Genomic DNA, 13,458 nt, shown 5'->3' with positions numbered 1-13,458 from the left:
GGTCTGCAGGAGCTCCCCCAGCAACGGAAGATGTGGTCACAGTCCCCATGGCAACAGCTGTTTGCATCGCTGTGTTCTATTGAATCATGTGGAGACTGGGGACAGGTTGGTATCAGCGATGGGGGTGGGTAATAAGCAGCAGAAAGCATGCAAGAAGGAGTCAAAGGCAGAAAGCAAGAAATGGAAAAGCATTCCCTGTTGACAGCTGGGAAGCAGGGCAGAGATGTGCCTCTAAATCCACAAATCTACGTTGGTGGGGATGACTTGCCAGAACCTTTCCCTGTCGGTATTTTCCAAATTGACTTTGGAGGATACTGACTTCTAAATCTATGAAAAAAGGAAGGTTTAAAGTTTGGACATTTTCACCTGCCAATACTGTGCTAGCCACCTTTAAAACCAACCAACCAACCAACCAAGCGATAGCCTTTCCAAAGTAATCAGATGAGCAGCTCATTGTAAATTCAGTGGATACTTGGGTTGCGAACGTGATCCGTGCGGGATGCACGTTCACAACCCACAGCGGTGCGTCTGCACACATGTGGGTTGCGATACAGTGCTTCTGTGCATGCGCGACCCCCAGAACCCGGAAGTAACCCATTCTGGTACTTCTGGGTTTCAGCGGGTCCGTAACCCAAAAAAACGCAACCTGAAGCATCTGTAACCCAAGGTATGACTGTACAGAAAATATGTTATTATGATTAACAGTTATGTTTACTATAAGCTTTGGGTCTTTCCCATTCTTGATATGAATATATTGAAGATGGTCATGGAAGGGCAGCCAAAATGATCATGGGACTGGAACAACTCTCTTATGAGGAAAGGTTGTGACTTTTTAGTTTTTGGGGAAAAAAAACAACGAGTAAAGGGAGGCATGATAGAATTGTATGGTATTACACTTGATGTGGAGTATTGGACAGAGACTTTATCCTTCATAATACTTGAACTTGGGGCCATCCAATGAAGCTTGAAGGGTGGGAGTTTCAGGATGAACAAAAGGCAGTACTTCTTCACACAAAACACAGGTAAATACTGCAATTTGCTGCCTCAAGGTGTAGTCATGGCCATCAGTTTGGTTTGCTTTGAAAAAGGTTTAGACCAGGGGTTGTCAAGCTGGTCCCTACCGCCCACTAGTGGGTGTTTCAGGATTCTAGGTGGGCAGTAGGGGGTTCTATGGCACAAGCTGAATCCTCCTTCTATCGAGCACTGGTGGGCGGTAAGGAAATTTTACTGTCAAGAAAGATGCATTAGTGGGCGGTAGGTATAAAAAGGTTGACTACCCCTGGTTTAGACAAATCCAGGAGCATAAGGCTGGGTACCTGTCCGTGGAGGGTATATTTTGCCTCCACTGTTGAAGGCAGTAATGCTTCTGCAAACCAGTTGACGGGAATTGCAGGTGGGGAGAGCACTCAGCTCCTGTTTTTGGCTTCTCATTGGTATATGATTGACCACTTTGAGCATAGGATGCTGCACTAAGATAGCCTTTTGGTCTGATGCAACAGGACTCTTATTACTAACAAAAACAACAATGTAAGCTAAATCCATCTAGCACCTGGCGACACATCAGAATACCATACCCTCCAACATGTCCAGGCCCAAAACCAGGCCGCATGGCTTCTGAGCAAGTCACATGACCTGCGTGAGATTGCAGCCCCACCAAAAGTGCTTTTTTTCAGGACTGTGTGCTTCCATGAGAGCACAGCACCCAAAAACACACATTTGGGGGTGCTGTGTGAGATCATGGCCTTGAAAAAAAAGCACTTTTGGGGTGTGAGATTGTGGCATCCAAAATGGCTGCTGGCTCTCACATGAAAAAATGGGATGTCCCGGTTTTCCCAGGACAGTTGTGGAGTATGGAATACTTTTTTTAGTAAGTAGACTTATATATTACTTTTTCAAAACCTTCCTTCTTATATAAACTCTCCCCTTTCTTTCCTCGCTCTCACCCAAGGAAGGCCCTCAGAAATTTTAGATCTTGGGGCAGCTTGCCCTGAGGGCTGAAGATGGCCCTCTGAAAACAAAGTCTCAGGCCAAAATCCTAGACGTCCCCAAGACATCTAGTTGCCGAAATTCACCACCTGGCTGGAAACATAATTGTGATTCCTAGAAGGAACACCGTTTCCAGAGCTGGTTGCTCTGGCAACACATACCTTTGAAATGGGATTAGAGGACGGAGGATTGGATCAACATGCTTGGCCAGGTGCAAGATAACCAACAATTTAAGAGGTAAGAACTACGTCTGTTGTCCTTTATCCCAATATCAATGCTCATTGGTGTTGGGGTGAAATGTCATGTTTGTATTAAATCAAACATACTTACAACTTACCTTTCCTCTGCTCTTTCCAGACATGGTCTACAATTTAAAGCTCTGTGTCTGAGCAGACCCCCATTTTTTTAATATATATTTTTTCCTCCAGAGCTTTCCTTGCAAAAAACCCTCCACTCTTTAAAGCTCAACTGGCACAAATGGTAATCCTCATAAAATCCGAATTGACGTTTGCTCAGATTAAGCTTTCAAGAGTGGGTTTTGGAAGGGAAATCTGGGGGCAGAATAAAAATGTTCAGACACAGACTGCACACCTCTGCCGGGAAATATCAGAGGGAAAGGTAAGTGTGGATAAGTCGTTTGTGGTCTCAGATTTCACTGTGCATTAGTTAGCCAGCTTATTTATTTCTATATGCTGCAAAGCTGCAGGAAACTATTTGATTTAGTAGATCTACCAGCATGAAAGTTTCCGCCATAAAGCACTGCCACTGCTAAGGGGAGGTGGGAGGAAATGCAGCAATTCATCTCAGAAACAGCTTGTTGTTTTAAACCAGTATAAAACAGATACGTGTTTTAGTGTAGATCTGCCTAGAAGAATATCAGAGCTGGGCACAGAGACAGGAGTGATTTTGCCAATGCTTTTAACACACTCTCCCCGCCCCCTGTCTCTCCCTAGGCGTACATCAGAACATAGAGGCACAGTCCCAGGCAAGTTGTCAAGTATTTGTGCTCTGATCAGTGCTGACAACAGAATGGGGGGGGGGCGGTTTGGGGCATGGCAACCTCTGTGCCTTTATCCCAGGAGAGCTAGTAAGCATCACCTAATCTCTTTGGCTACTCTGTGTAAAGTGCAAACAGCAGTGTTGTTTTTAGCACAGTGGATCCTCAGCTGGCCTTGGGGCTTTGGCAAATCCTCAGCCATGCCACCCTCTGAGGCTCGTTCTGGCTCTGATGCTTTAGAAGAGGGGCCAAGAACCTGTGGTTTTTCAGATGTTCTTGGGCGACAACTCCCGTCATGACTGACCATAGGCCATGCTGATAGGGGCAGGTGGGAGTTGTCATCCAGCCGCATCTGGAGTTCTGCAGGTTCCTCATCCTTGCTATTGGAACATTTATTAAATCCTAGCCTACTGTAAGGCAAGTTGCCATTTCCATTTCCCATTGCTGCCTAGGGTGTTTTTTAAGAGAAGGCGAAAGGCGGAGGCAGAGGTAGAAATTTGATAGGGCTTCATAGAACAAAGCCAGGGCAGTGTGTGACAAGGATTCTGGCCTGCCTTATTTCTACCATCGCAGACAGTGGAAATTTAACTTGCTGGATTGATGGGCACTATTTAAATGGGCACTATTTATCCACACTTCTTCGTGTCTTGCTGCTTTCTCCCAGGGAAAACCACTCTTTAGTGCTCAATTGGACCAAACAGCAATTTCGGTTTTCTCCAGATTGACGTTTGCTCCTATATATCACAAAAGGATGGGTTTCCTCTGGGAAAGCAGCCATGCCAGGGGAAAACCACTCAGACCCATGCCTCAAAAGCACAGGTCAAGTGGGAAACCACTTGCACCCAGGTATTCTATGTGCAAGACAAATGTGGGCAAGCGAGCCCTGACTCTTGAAGGAGAAGGGGTACATTGTCTAATGAAGAGAGATGGTGGCATTGCCCCAGGCACTGGGAATGACAAAGCGCCAAGATATTTCCTTTAATATTCTCTCTGACTTTAATATTCTCTCTTACTGTGTTTTGGTAAAATTGCAGGCAGATGAAGATGTTGGACGGTGGGTGAAAGACCCTGTGTGAGAGGCAGGGAAGGGAGGGTCTCCCAGGGTGAGAGGCAGGGGAAGGAAAGAGATGCTGCAAGGCGAGAGATGGGAGGGTGCATCCTTCTCCATATGGGATAAAAATTAGGATATACTGGTGAGATAGTATTTCTCTCTCTCCCCCTCCCTCCCTCCCTCCCTCCCTCCCTCCCTCCCTCCCTCCCTCTTTCTCTCTCTTATTTTTTTTTGTTTAGATTAGTTTGTTGTTTTATTGTATTGTGAAAAGTCTTAATAAAACTTTATATATAAAAGACCCACTAACACAAATACATGTAAATATATTTAAATACTTCTCTTCAGTCTTAACTCCTAGGCTAGAAGAGCTGGCTAAATGCAAAACCGTACATCCACGTTATAAAGCAGACAGGTGAGGAATAAAGTGACCAGATTTCAGACAAATAAAAATCCACCCTGGATTGACGGATTTGTTTACAATGACCAAATTAACTCAGTATGCACATATATGAGAAAGGGAATGGCATGCTAAAGCTGGACAACCAATTTTATCATGTTGCAACACAGTTTCAGAGCAAGATTCGCTGTCCTTTAGATCTTTTTTTTTATGCCACCCTTCAATGATTTCTCCAGGGGAGTTTACCAGAAGGAATGAAGGAATTAAAATGTAAGTGCAATATTAATGTAAAGGGAATTGGGGTTGCTCGTGCGTAAGTGGCCGCTGCTCTAGGCAACGTTGTCTGGCTAAACCTTTCCCTGGCTGAACAGCACTTTCTCCGTGGCTGTGTCAGTCACTGGCAGAATCCGTCAGTGGGCGTTTCCTGAACTTCTTCCAGCATAAAAGCTCCTTGACACCAAGTCGCCGCCTAGCCTCCCTGCGCGGAAGTTTTCTGCGCAGAGTGGGTGTGGCCAGCAGAGGTCCTGGGCTCTCCCTGCTGGTCTCTGTGGAAGAGTCTTGGAGCCATCTCTCCGAAGTCCTTCCCGGCTCCCTTTTCTTCCTGGTGTCACGCTGATTTCCTTCCTCAGAGGAAGTGTTCCCTCTCTCCCGGCTGGGCCCTTCTCCTGCATCGCTAGGGCGCCTTGCCTCCACTCTTGGCTCCGATGGCAGTTCCCTGACAATTAACTATAAACTAAAACCCACAAAAAAGCAGCATAATACAGCAGGAGGAAAAATGCGCCTAAAAAGCTCAGGAGAATCAAAGCCTGGCAGGGCAATAAGTCTGGTGATTGTGGTTTCCCCCAGTACGAAACAGTCCTGTGATCTCACCATTGTAGGGCCATAGCTGGCGCTATCCAAACCCACACCTAGAATGTGTGCATTACAGTCCAGGGTTTTTGTGCAGGAGCTGGGGAGGCTAGAGCAGTGATGGGAGCTGCATAAAAGGTAAAGGTACCCCTGCCCGTACGGGCCAGTCTTGACAGACTCTGGGGTTGTGCGCCCATCTCACTTAAGAGGCCGGGAGCCAGCGCTGTCCACAGACACTTCCAGGTCACGTGGCCAGCGTGAGATCGCTGCTCTGGCGAGCCAGAGCCGCACACGGAAACGCCGTTTACCTTCCCGCCGGTAAGCGGTCCCTATTTATCTACTTGCACCCGGAGGTGCTTTCGAACTGCTAGGTTGGCAGGCGCTGGGACCGAGCAGCGGGAGCGCACCCCGCCGCAGGGATTCGAACCGCCGACCTTTCGATCGGCAAGTCCTAGGCGCTGAGGCTTTAACCCACAGCGCCACCTGCGTCCCTTCGATGGGAGCTGCATCCCCTCCCACATTTTTCTGATGAAAATTGATTTTGGTCAGGACTGCATCAGGGGAGAATACCGTTGATTCCCCCTCCCTCCTTGCCTGCAGTGATCTTACAATTATCAGCCCTTCCAGAAGTTGCTATTGCCTGTTACCTTACCTGTATTATAAAACGCATGAGCAGTAGATGCAAACAATCATTTCAAGGCTGCTTCGGACTAGATGCATACCCTCCAACATTTCTCCTGTGAAAATAGGGACGTCCCATTCCATAATGATCATTTTACTATTTATACCCCACACATCTTACTGGGTTGCCCCAGCCACTCTGGGCAGCTTCCAATGTATATTAAAACATAATAGAACATTAAACATTTTTTAAAAACCTTCCCTATACTGTACAGGATTGCCTTCAGAGGTCGGATAGCGCTATACCCTCCAATATTTCTCCAATGAAAATAGGGACACCCTAAGGAAAATGGGACATTCTGGGATCAAATCAGAAACCAGGATGGCTTCTGTCAACAACTTTGTCCAGATTTTCCCTTTTGGGAGTATTGCAACCCTACACTTGGAGGGTCTGGAGTTGGGCCCTAAGATGCAATAACTAAACAATGTTATCTGTCCTTTATCTGTACCGACTGTACAAAAGTCAACAAGAATTCAGTAATCGCAGCCAAAGAAAGCAAATAACATGTAAATACTGTACAAAACTGAACTGCAGGCTCTGCCTTACAGCTATTCAAAGTCCCCAGCCTCAAAATGCAATTGCATCCTGAAAATTGCAGGCACGCAACTGCAAAATGCAGTGACACCATTTGTCAAGGAACACAAGTCTCTTGAGACATTTCCTCCTAGACTTTGATCTTCTTGCAGAGATAGGAGCTGCAACTGCACGATTTCTTCCTCGGCCACTAAATAGCTGGTGTGTGTAGGAGGAGACCCAGAGAGCTAGATCAAATCTTGATGTGGGCCTTATCTGTGCTGTAGGCTGGGGAGATTCCACACCACTGATCTAGTTCTTTTAAAAGGAGGGGGGAAGCATTTATATTGCAGGCATTGCAAAACCATGTGGCAAGCTGTTCCACAGGCTGGGTATGAACTATTTCCTTTAATATGCCTTACGTTTCCTGCCATCAATTTTATTAGATGTCTGAGAGAGACATAGTGTCTCATGCGTTGCTGCTGTTTTCCTTTTGCTGGCAAACCCAGGCCCACCGCTGAATGGTTCGTGACAGAAGCAGCTCTGAGGGCGCAGGCATCACCCAGGTTGAAGGAGCTGGCACGACCCCGGCCTTGCCCAGCTGGCTGGGAATTCCATCGTTCCCCTTATTCTGTGGTATGTAAGTCCTTCACTAGCCTGCCTCCTTTTCAGCCCATCTGGCATGATTGCCCCAAATGCTTCCCTGCGGTTGAGATTCCACACGATGGTGTAGCTGCTCCATGTTGGCTCACTGCGTACAGACATTTGTGGCAGCCTTATACCCTGTTGCTGTAACATTCGAATAAAGCTTCCATTCCCTCTCTGTAGCAGGGATTGGGAATCTCCAGACCGTGAACAGGATTTGGCCCATGAGGCTTGAAATATACTCGGAGTCCAGAGTGGATTTCATGCTCTTTATTCAGCTCATAGTGGTGAGGAGGAATGGAAGTTCTCCCAGAATGTCTGCTTTATATACATTATTTACACAGTGGGCCCCATGGGACTGGCTAATTCCGGGATGCTCCTGTAGTCCAATCAGGTTGCGGATTCACTTCCACCTGGAGCTGGATTGGGTGGCTCCTGTGGACCAATCAGACTGCTGCATTCTGAATCCTGTTGTTCTAGGACCAATCAGACTGCTGCATTTTGGATACTATTCAACTCAGTACATAACAAGGCTGTTCCTCAAAAACCACATCCACCTCCCCCACACCTAGCATGGTCAAGTGCTTCCACTCCAAAACATCAGCTGCTGCTATCAGGGAGAGAGACAATCCGATGTCGCCATGATGAGTCCACTTCCTGTGCCACAGGTTGGCTACATATGCAGTAGAAATCCACAGAGCAATGAGCAGAAGCATTTTTACGTGCAGAAATCACCAAATCTTTGCTTCTGATCATTGGCTTTTGGGTTGACCTTCCACTCTCAGCTCCATGCCACCTGCCAAACTATCCTCATTTTGTCATGCCACTTCCTTCCCTTCCATCTGTTCAATTGGTCCACCACACCACCTCTGCCTCCCCTGGTTCTCCTCATGATCCTGCTCTCCTTCATCCAGCCTCTTCTTCATTCCTGAATCCTAATATGACAGGGATGGGGTTCTTGTGGCCCTCCAGAAGGTACCAGACTCCAGTTCCCATCATCCCTGGCCATTGGCCATGCAGGCTGCAGCTGATGGGAGTTGTGTTCTAACAAGATTTGAGTGACATCGGTTCTCTATCCCTGTGACAGAGCAGATTGTTCAACGGGTTTAGCAATCATTCTCTTTAGTACTGGCATTAGGGTTGCCATATCTTGAAGAGCAAAAAAGAGGACAGCCCGAGCCGCTCCCAGTCAGAGCAGGGAAAAGAGGTGTGTGAACATGCCTACACAACCCTACACAAATCCAGAGTAGAGTCCCTAAGTTGGTTGGTTGACGTCTTGTACGCCTCCTTCCAGCAACTCCTGCAGCCAAGCAGGTGCCAAACGCATTGCTTTGCTTCACTTTGGACCACATCAGTGAGGCCGAGAGGGGGCAGGTGTTGGCATCTGGGCAGCGCAGGACCTCCATACACACTGCCCAGGCTTGCTCACTTCAGTGCTGCTAATGCAGTGGTTTTACTTCACCCCCAAAGGCACACTCCATTGTCTCTTAAGACAAATGGATGCCAACAAATAGTGAACCTCGTTGGGCATAATTTTTGGAGAGCTGCTGCAAGGGGAATTTGACTGGCTGCTCCTTCGTGCCACCTGCCACCCTCTCTTTGCTTGTGTGCAGTCCTGGAGCACAGATGTAGAGCATCCATGGAATATGACATCCTTCTCTCTTGTCTTCAGGTGACTCAGGCAGCAAAGAATGCCGTAGCCTCAGAGAGGCTGCTTGCTCTAGCCAAGCCAAGGCCACAAGCCACAGAAGCAAACAGTAAGCCTATCCTTTTCTTGGTTACCATTCTGTGACTGGTTGAGGGGTTATGCTTTTCCTTGCTATTAACCCCCCTTATTCATTCATTCATTCATTCAATTTCTCTATTGCGTTTATATCCCACCTTTTTCTCCAATGAGCTCAGGATGGCATATCTGGTTCTCTCCCATGTCAATTACTCCCCACAACAACCCTGTGAGGTAGGGCCAAGAGGAAGTAACTGGCCCAAGGTCACCCAGTGAGCTTCATGGCTGAGTGAGGATTTGAACCCTGGTCTGCCATGTCCTTGTCTGACATTCTAACCATAACACCACATTGGCTTTCTTGTCCATTTCCAACTTTCCACCCCCCCAAAACAAATTGTTCAGAGTGCACCAAAACATCATACTTCGTTCAACTGCTTCGGGAGTTTCTTGGCTCTTTTCCAAGGACTTCTCTGTTGAGCCAAGATGTAGGAAAGAATCAAACTGAGGAAGGAGCTTCCCATTTGCGTGGACAGGCGGAGTCCCCCCAACCCCAGGTGACTCTCGAGTGAAATAATGACTCAAGACAACGTGCTATGGGATTAAAATTGGCCGCAACTTTATTTTCAGATGTAGGGAGACCTTGGCTCAGGCATTGGGCGTTTATCCTTCCCAGTCCCCAGCTGGGGATCTGGGGGACATCAGGGTTATCCAGAATGTGTGGGGATTGGGCTGGCTCTGGAGAACATATGTTCAAGCAGAGAGCAGGCCCCCTGTTTTGCCACCGTCGCAGGGAAGAGCAATGACAACCTCTCAGCATATGGCCAATGCCTCCCCTCAAGACCCCTTTAATGGGGAACTCTGGGATTGCCACCGCAAGGGGGCGTGGGTCACCGCTTCGTGCCCTCCCCCCCCCCCATTCAGGGAAGATAGACTAAAGGATTTCACCCAGGGCCTGAAACCACCAAAGTTGTGACATTTTGCTACGGGGAAGTCAAAGCCTGCCAATGCAGGAAAATTCCTTTCTAGCCATTCAACAGTGACCATGACGTAGCAGCGCCCACGTACCTGTGGAGAAGAGGTTAACCTGCAAAAGAAGGCTTAACTGAGGGAGGGCAGGGTGGGAAAAGCTCTGGAGCCAACTGATGATTCCCAGGTAAGATCCACCTTCTGTTGTGTGGACAGGGCGGTCCCTCCCCCTACCTGGCTATCCTCTGGCAATGCCTTCCCAGGCGGGATTGGGCAATTGGCTGAAGTAGGCGGAGACCTCCAGGTATCCAGTCTGGGGAGGGGGAAACCAGCAGCCCGTACTGCCAGAAGCCGCATGGGATCCAGGGGGCTGTGTGCAAACATGCAAAAGGCGACCCCCTTTTGATGTGGGGAGTGGTGATTGTTTCCCAGAGCTCAGAAGACACAGAACTTTATAAATCATTGTGAAAAATCCTTAGGACTCAAAGGACAGCTGTGCAGGCAGAAAGTGGAGAAGGTTTTACAGTGGTACCCCAGGTTACAGGTCATAGACACATCAGGTTACAGGCTCCGCTAACCCAGAAATAGTACCTCGGATTATGGACTTTGCTTCAGGATGAGAACAGAAATTGCGCGATGGCGGCAGCAGCGGGAGGCCCCATTAGCTAAAGTGGTGCTTCAGGTTAAGAACAGTTTCAGGTTAAGAACAGACCTCCGGAATGAATTAAGTACATAACCAGAGTTACCACTGTATAAGATGTTCCAGAGCAGGCCCTTTTTGAAACCAATGAAACTTAATGTCAAGACATTTGTTATTAATTTTAGTAGTAGTAGTAGGAAGAGGGAAGGCAACTCTCTCACTCTGGCCACACCATAAATTGAAAGCACTCTGATACCACTTTAAACAGTCATCATGGCTTCCCCCAAAGAATCCTGGGAGCTGTAGTTCATTAAGGAACCCGAGGGTCATCAGGAGACTCCTAGCCCCCTAACAGAGCTACATTTCCCAGAGTTCCCTGTGAAGATGGACTGATTTGTATTTCACTCTGTTGATTGTAACTGTGAGGGAAATAGGGGTCTCCTAACAGATCTCACCCCAGCACCATCCAGGGAAGCTGTAGCAATGTTGGTATTGGGAGGGTGTCCAGGGGCGCCGACTTATAAAATTTTTTGGGGGGGCCCATACCGACTTATAAAAAATATGGGGGGGCCAAGACCTCCAAACCGCTGCTGCTGGGGGAACGAAAGGGGTGAGCCCCGGGCTGCCCCGACCTTAAGTGAACCTGTGAGGGCCCGCCCTTTGCGGCAGCCGATTGGCTGCCGCCGTGGGCGGTGAATATTAATGATGTATCATTTTTGTGCTTCATGCTGTGGCCACAGACATGTGATCTGATGGTGAATTTGGGGTGACCCAATGCAAAGATCCTGAGGATCCATGTGGATCCATGTTTTGTAACCACGTTTTTGCACCATTGCAGCCCCAGGCAACAGTGGGTGTGTGATTTTTTGGGGGCAGGCTGTAGCCATGGACATGCTATGTGCTCTGATGGTGAATTTGGGGTGACCCAATGCAAAGATCCTGAGGATCCCTGTGGATCCATGTTTTGTAACCACGTTTTTGCACCATTGCAGCCCCAGGCAACAGTGGGTGTGTGATTTTTGGGGGGCAGGCTGTAGCCATGGACATGCTATGTGATCTGTTGGTGAATTTGGGGTGACCCAATGCAAAGATCCTGAGGATCCATGTGGATCCATGCTTTTTAACCACATTTTAAGTGGGGAGGGAAGGAAAAACACAGAACGGACAAGGAGCACGAGAGGGGTGTGCAGAGAAGCAGCTGGCTAAGAATGCAGGAGAGGGGTATAACGGGAGGGAGGAAAGGAAGGCAAAAGTTTTCCCTCACCTACCCACCCAAGCCAGCCAGCTCGCACTCTCTCTCTCTCTCTCTCTCTCTCTCTCTCTCTCTCTCTCCCTCCTGCATGTTTTCAGCAGCACTCTGCTTTCCCCTCTCCTTGCCTGGAGGGGAGGGGCTTTCCCTGCTCTTTGTTCCGTTTGAGCAAACACAGCAAGGAAACAGAGGAGGGTGGGCAGTAAGACCCTGAGGCAGAATGCAGGAAAGCAGCCGCTTCCTCTTTTCAGGTTTCCCTTCTTACGCGCGGTTTGATTTTTGCCTGATTTTTCGGCTCCAGGGACCACACATTCGCTCTATAACACGCTCTCTAACACGCGTGTTATAGAGGCAAAAATACGGTAATAATTTTCTTAAATTATTGGGGGGGCAGAGCCCCCCCAAACGAATTTTTGAGGGGGCTCAGGCCCCCTCAGGCCCCATGGAGTCGGCGCCTATGGGTGTCTCCATGGCTCTGCCCCACCAGCTTGGCTGCTGCTGCCTAAGGTGAGACATGACAAAGCTAGTCTCCTCTTGGCACTATAATGCAGATGAGATAGCTTAAGTCTTCTGAAAAGGCTGAAAATCTGAGAGGTTTTGCTGATTGTGACCTCACTGCATCTTCAGGAATGTGTAGCTGCCCCTGAATTAAACCCCAATCTAACACTTCTGGTTTGCTCTTGCAGCAAAATCTGGAAAGTAAATCCAAGGAGTGGTTGTTGAATTTGCGAAGCTTGGCAGACTCTCTGAACTTCAGATCTACACCTTAGGCGGTGGCAAACCTTACCAAGTTTCTGAGGCTTCTCTTCAGCATTTACCTGGTCCTCACATTCTTGAACCATCCTGGGAGAGTAAAGGCAAAGTGGACATTACTCAGCCTTGACATTGACCAGCTTGAGGAAGTGATTAAAGTATCTTGCACCCATCAAGTCTGTAAACTGGGAATGATGTTTCATCAGTTTGGGAGGCTCCAATCTATTGCTTGGTTGAGTAATATTTTGGGCCCACTATTTCCCTAAGTTGGTGGTGGGGGGGAGGGCCTAGCTCTTATCACAACTTTGAGAAGTTCCTATGTCTTGCAGGGTCAACATTATTTGTCTTTCTATTTAATGCTTCTAAACCACTTCCCCGCTAATGTTTTTCAAGCGGTGCACAACAGAAATATATATATTTAAAAAACATGAGTGATATTCAGCTAAGTTTTACTCAGAGTAAACTCATTGAAATGAATGGACCTAACTTAATCTTGTTTATTAATTTCAATGGGTCTCCTCTGACTAAAACTGAGTTGTGTATCATCTATCTGTCTATCTATCTATCTATCTATCTATCTATCTATCTATCTGAAAAACTGTAGAGATTTAAAAACATGGATCTTTGTAAGAATCACATTGCAAAAATTCCACATAGTATGCTGTTAACAGTTTGTGGGTGCCTGGACCCCCCCAATCTAATTCCTGGGTGCCACACACTGGATTTAGCAGGTTAAAATACAAACCAGGAGCTAGCCTTTTAATGACCCCCTAAAGATGAGTCGTTAGGGGCACAAAGGGAATGGCTCTTTCCCAAAGAGCAAGTGGGAGAGGCCTTTCCCTCAACTCATAATTAATTAGAAAGACAAAAGCCTTTGCAGTAGCATTTTTTTTTAGAGTTGGAAGGAGAGGAGTTGTATTTGGGATTGTAGTCGGGGATGCTGTGGGCTGGAGGAAAAACAGTTGTGTCAGCAAGCTAGAGGGGGAAACGGCAGTCTGTTAAAATGC

The 13,458-nt window shown here is 47.6% G+C and overlaps 1 protein-coding gene across 3 annotated transcripts; it reads left to right on the top strand.

Moving 5' to 3' along the window:
• Positions 1–59: 59 nt before the first annotated feature.
• On the top strand, positions 60–12,627 carry LOC309368992 (sperm microtubule associated protein 2-like). 3 transcript variants are annotated; one of them, XM_081909484.1, is made up of 7 exons: positions 60–105; positions 1,949–2,223; positions 2,940–2,971; positions 4,380–4,446; positions 6,985–7,111; positions 8,793–8,877; positions 12,385–12,627. In XM_081909484.1, exons 2-7 carry the CDS (start codon positions 2,186–2,188, stop codon positions 12,399–12,401), a joined length of 366 nt encoding a protein of 121 aa, XP_081765610.1. In that variant the 5' UTR covers positions 60–105; positions 1,949–2,185; the 3' UTR covers positions 12,402–12,627. The 3 variants fall into 3 exon arrangements, with proteins under 3 accessions (XP_081765610.1, XP_081765609.1, XP_081765608.1); XM_081909483.1 differs by lacking the exon at positions 60–105 and adding an exon at positions 734–821; XM_081909482.1 differs by lacking the exon at positions 60–105 and adding an exon at positions 858–1,022.
• The last annotated feature ends 831 nt before the right edge of the window (positions 12,628–13,458 follow it).

The sequence above is a fragment of the Podarcis melisellensis genome (assembly GCF_964234715.1).
Source record: "Podarcis melisellensis genome assembly, chromosome: 4".
NCBI lineage: Eukaryota > Metazoa > Chordata > Lepidosauria > Squamata > Lacertidae > Podarcis > Podarcis melisellensis.
The sequence above is the reverse complement of the archived record's forward strand: the minus strand, read 5'-3'. Positions and strand labels throughout refer to the sequence as shown.

Excerpts from the sequence above, each read along its gene's own strand:
- LOC309368992 (XM_081909484.1), top strand. The coding sequence starts at position 2,186 with ATGCTTGGCCAGGTGCAAGATAACCAACAATTTAAGAG. Across the intron at positions 2,224-2,939 it reads GATAACCAACAATTTAAGAG|GCGTACATCAGAACATAGAG; the intron begins GTAAGAACTACG and ends GTCTCTCCCTAG. Across the intron at positions 2,972-4,379 it reads ACATAGAGGCACAGTCCCAG|TCTTAACTCCTAGGCTAGAA; the intron begins GCAAGTTGTCAA and ends ACTTCTCTTCAG.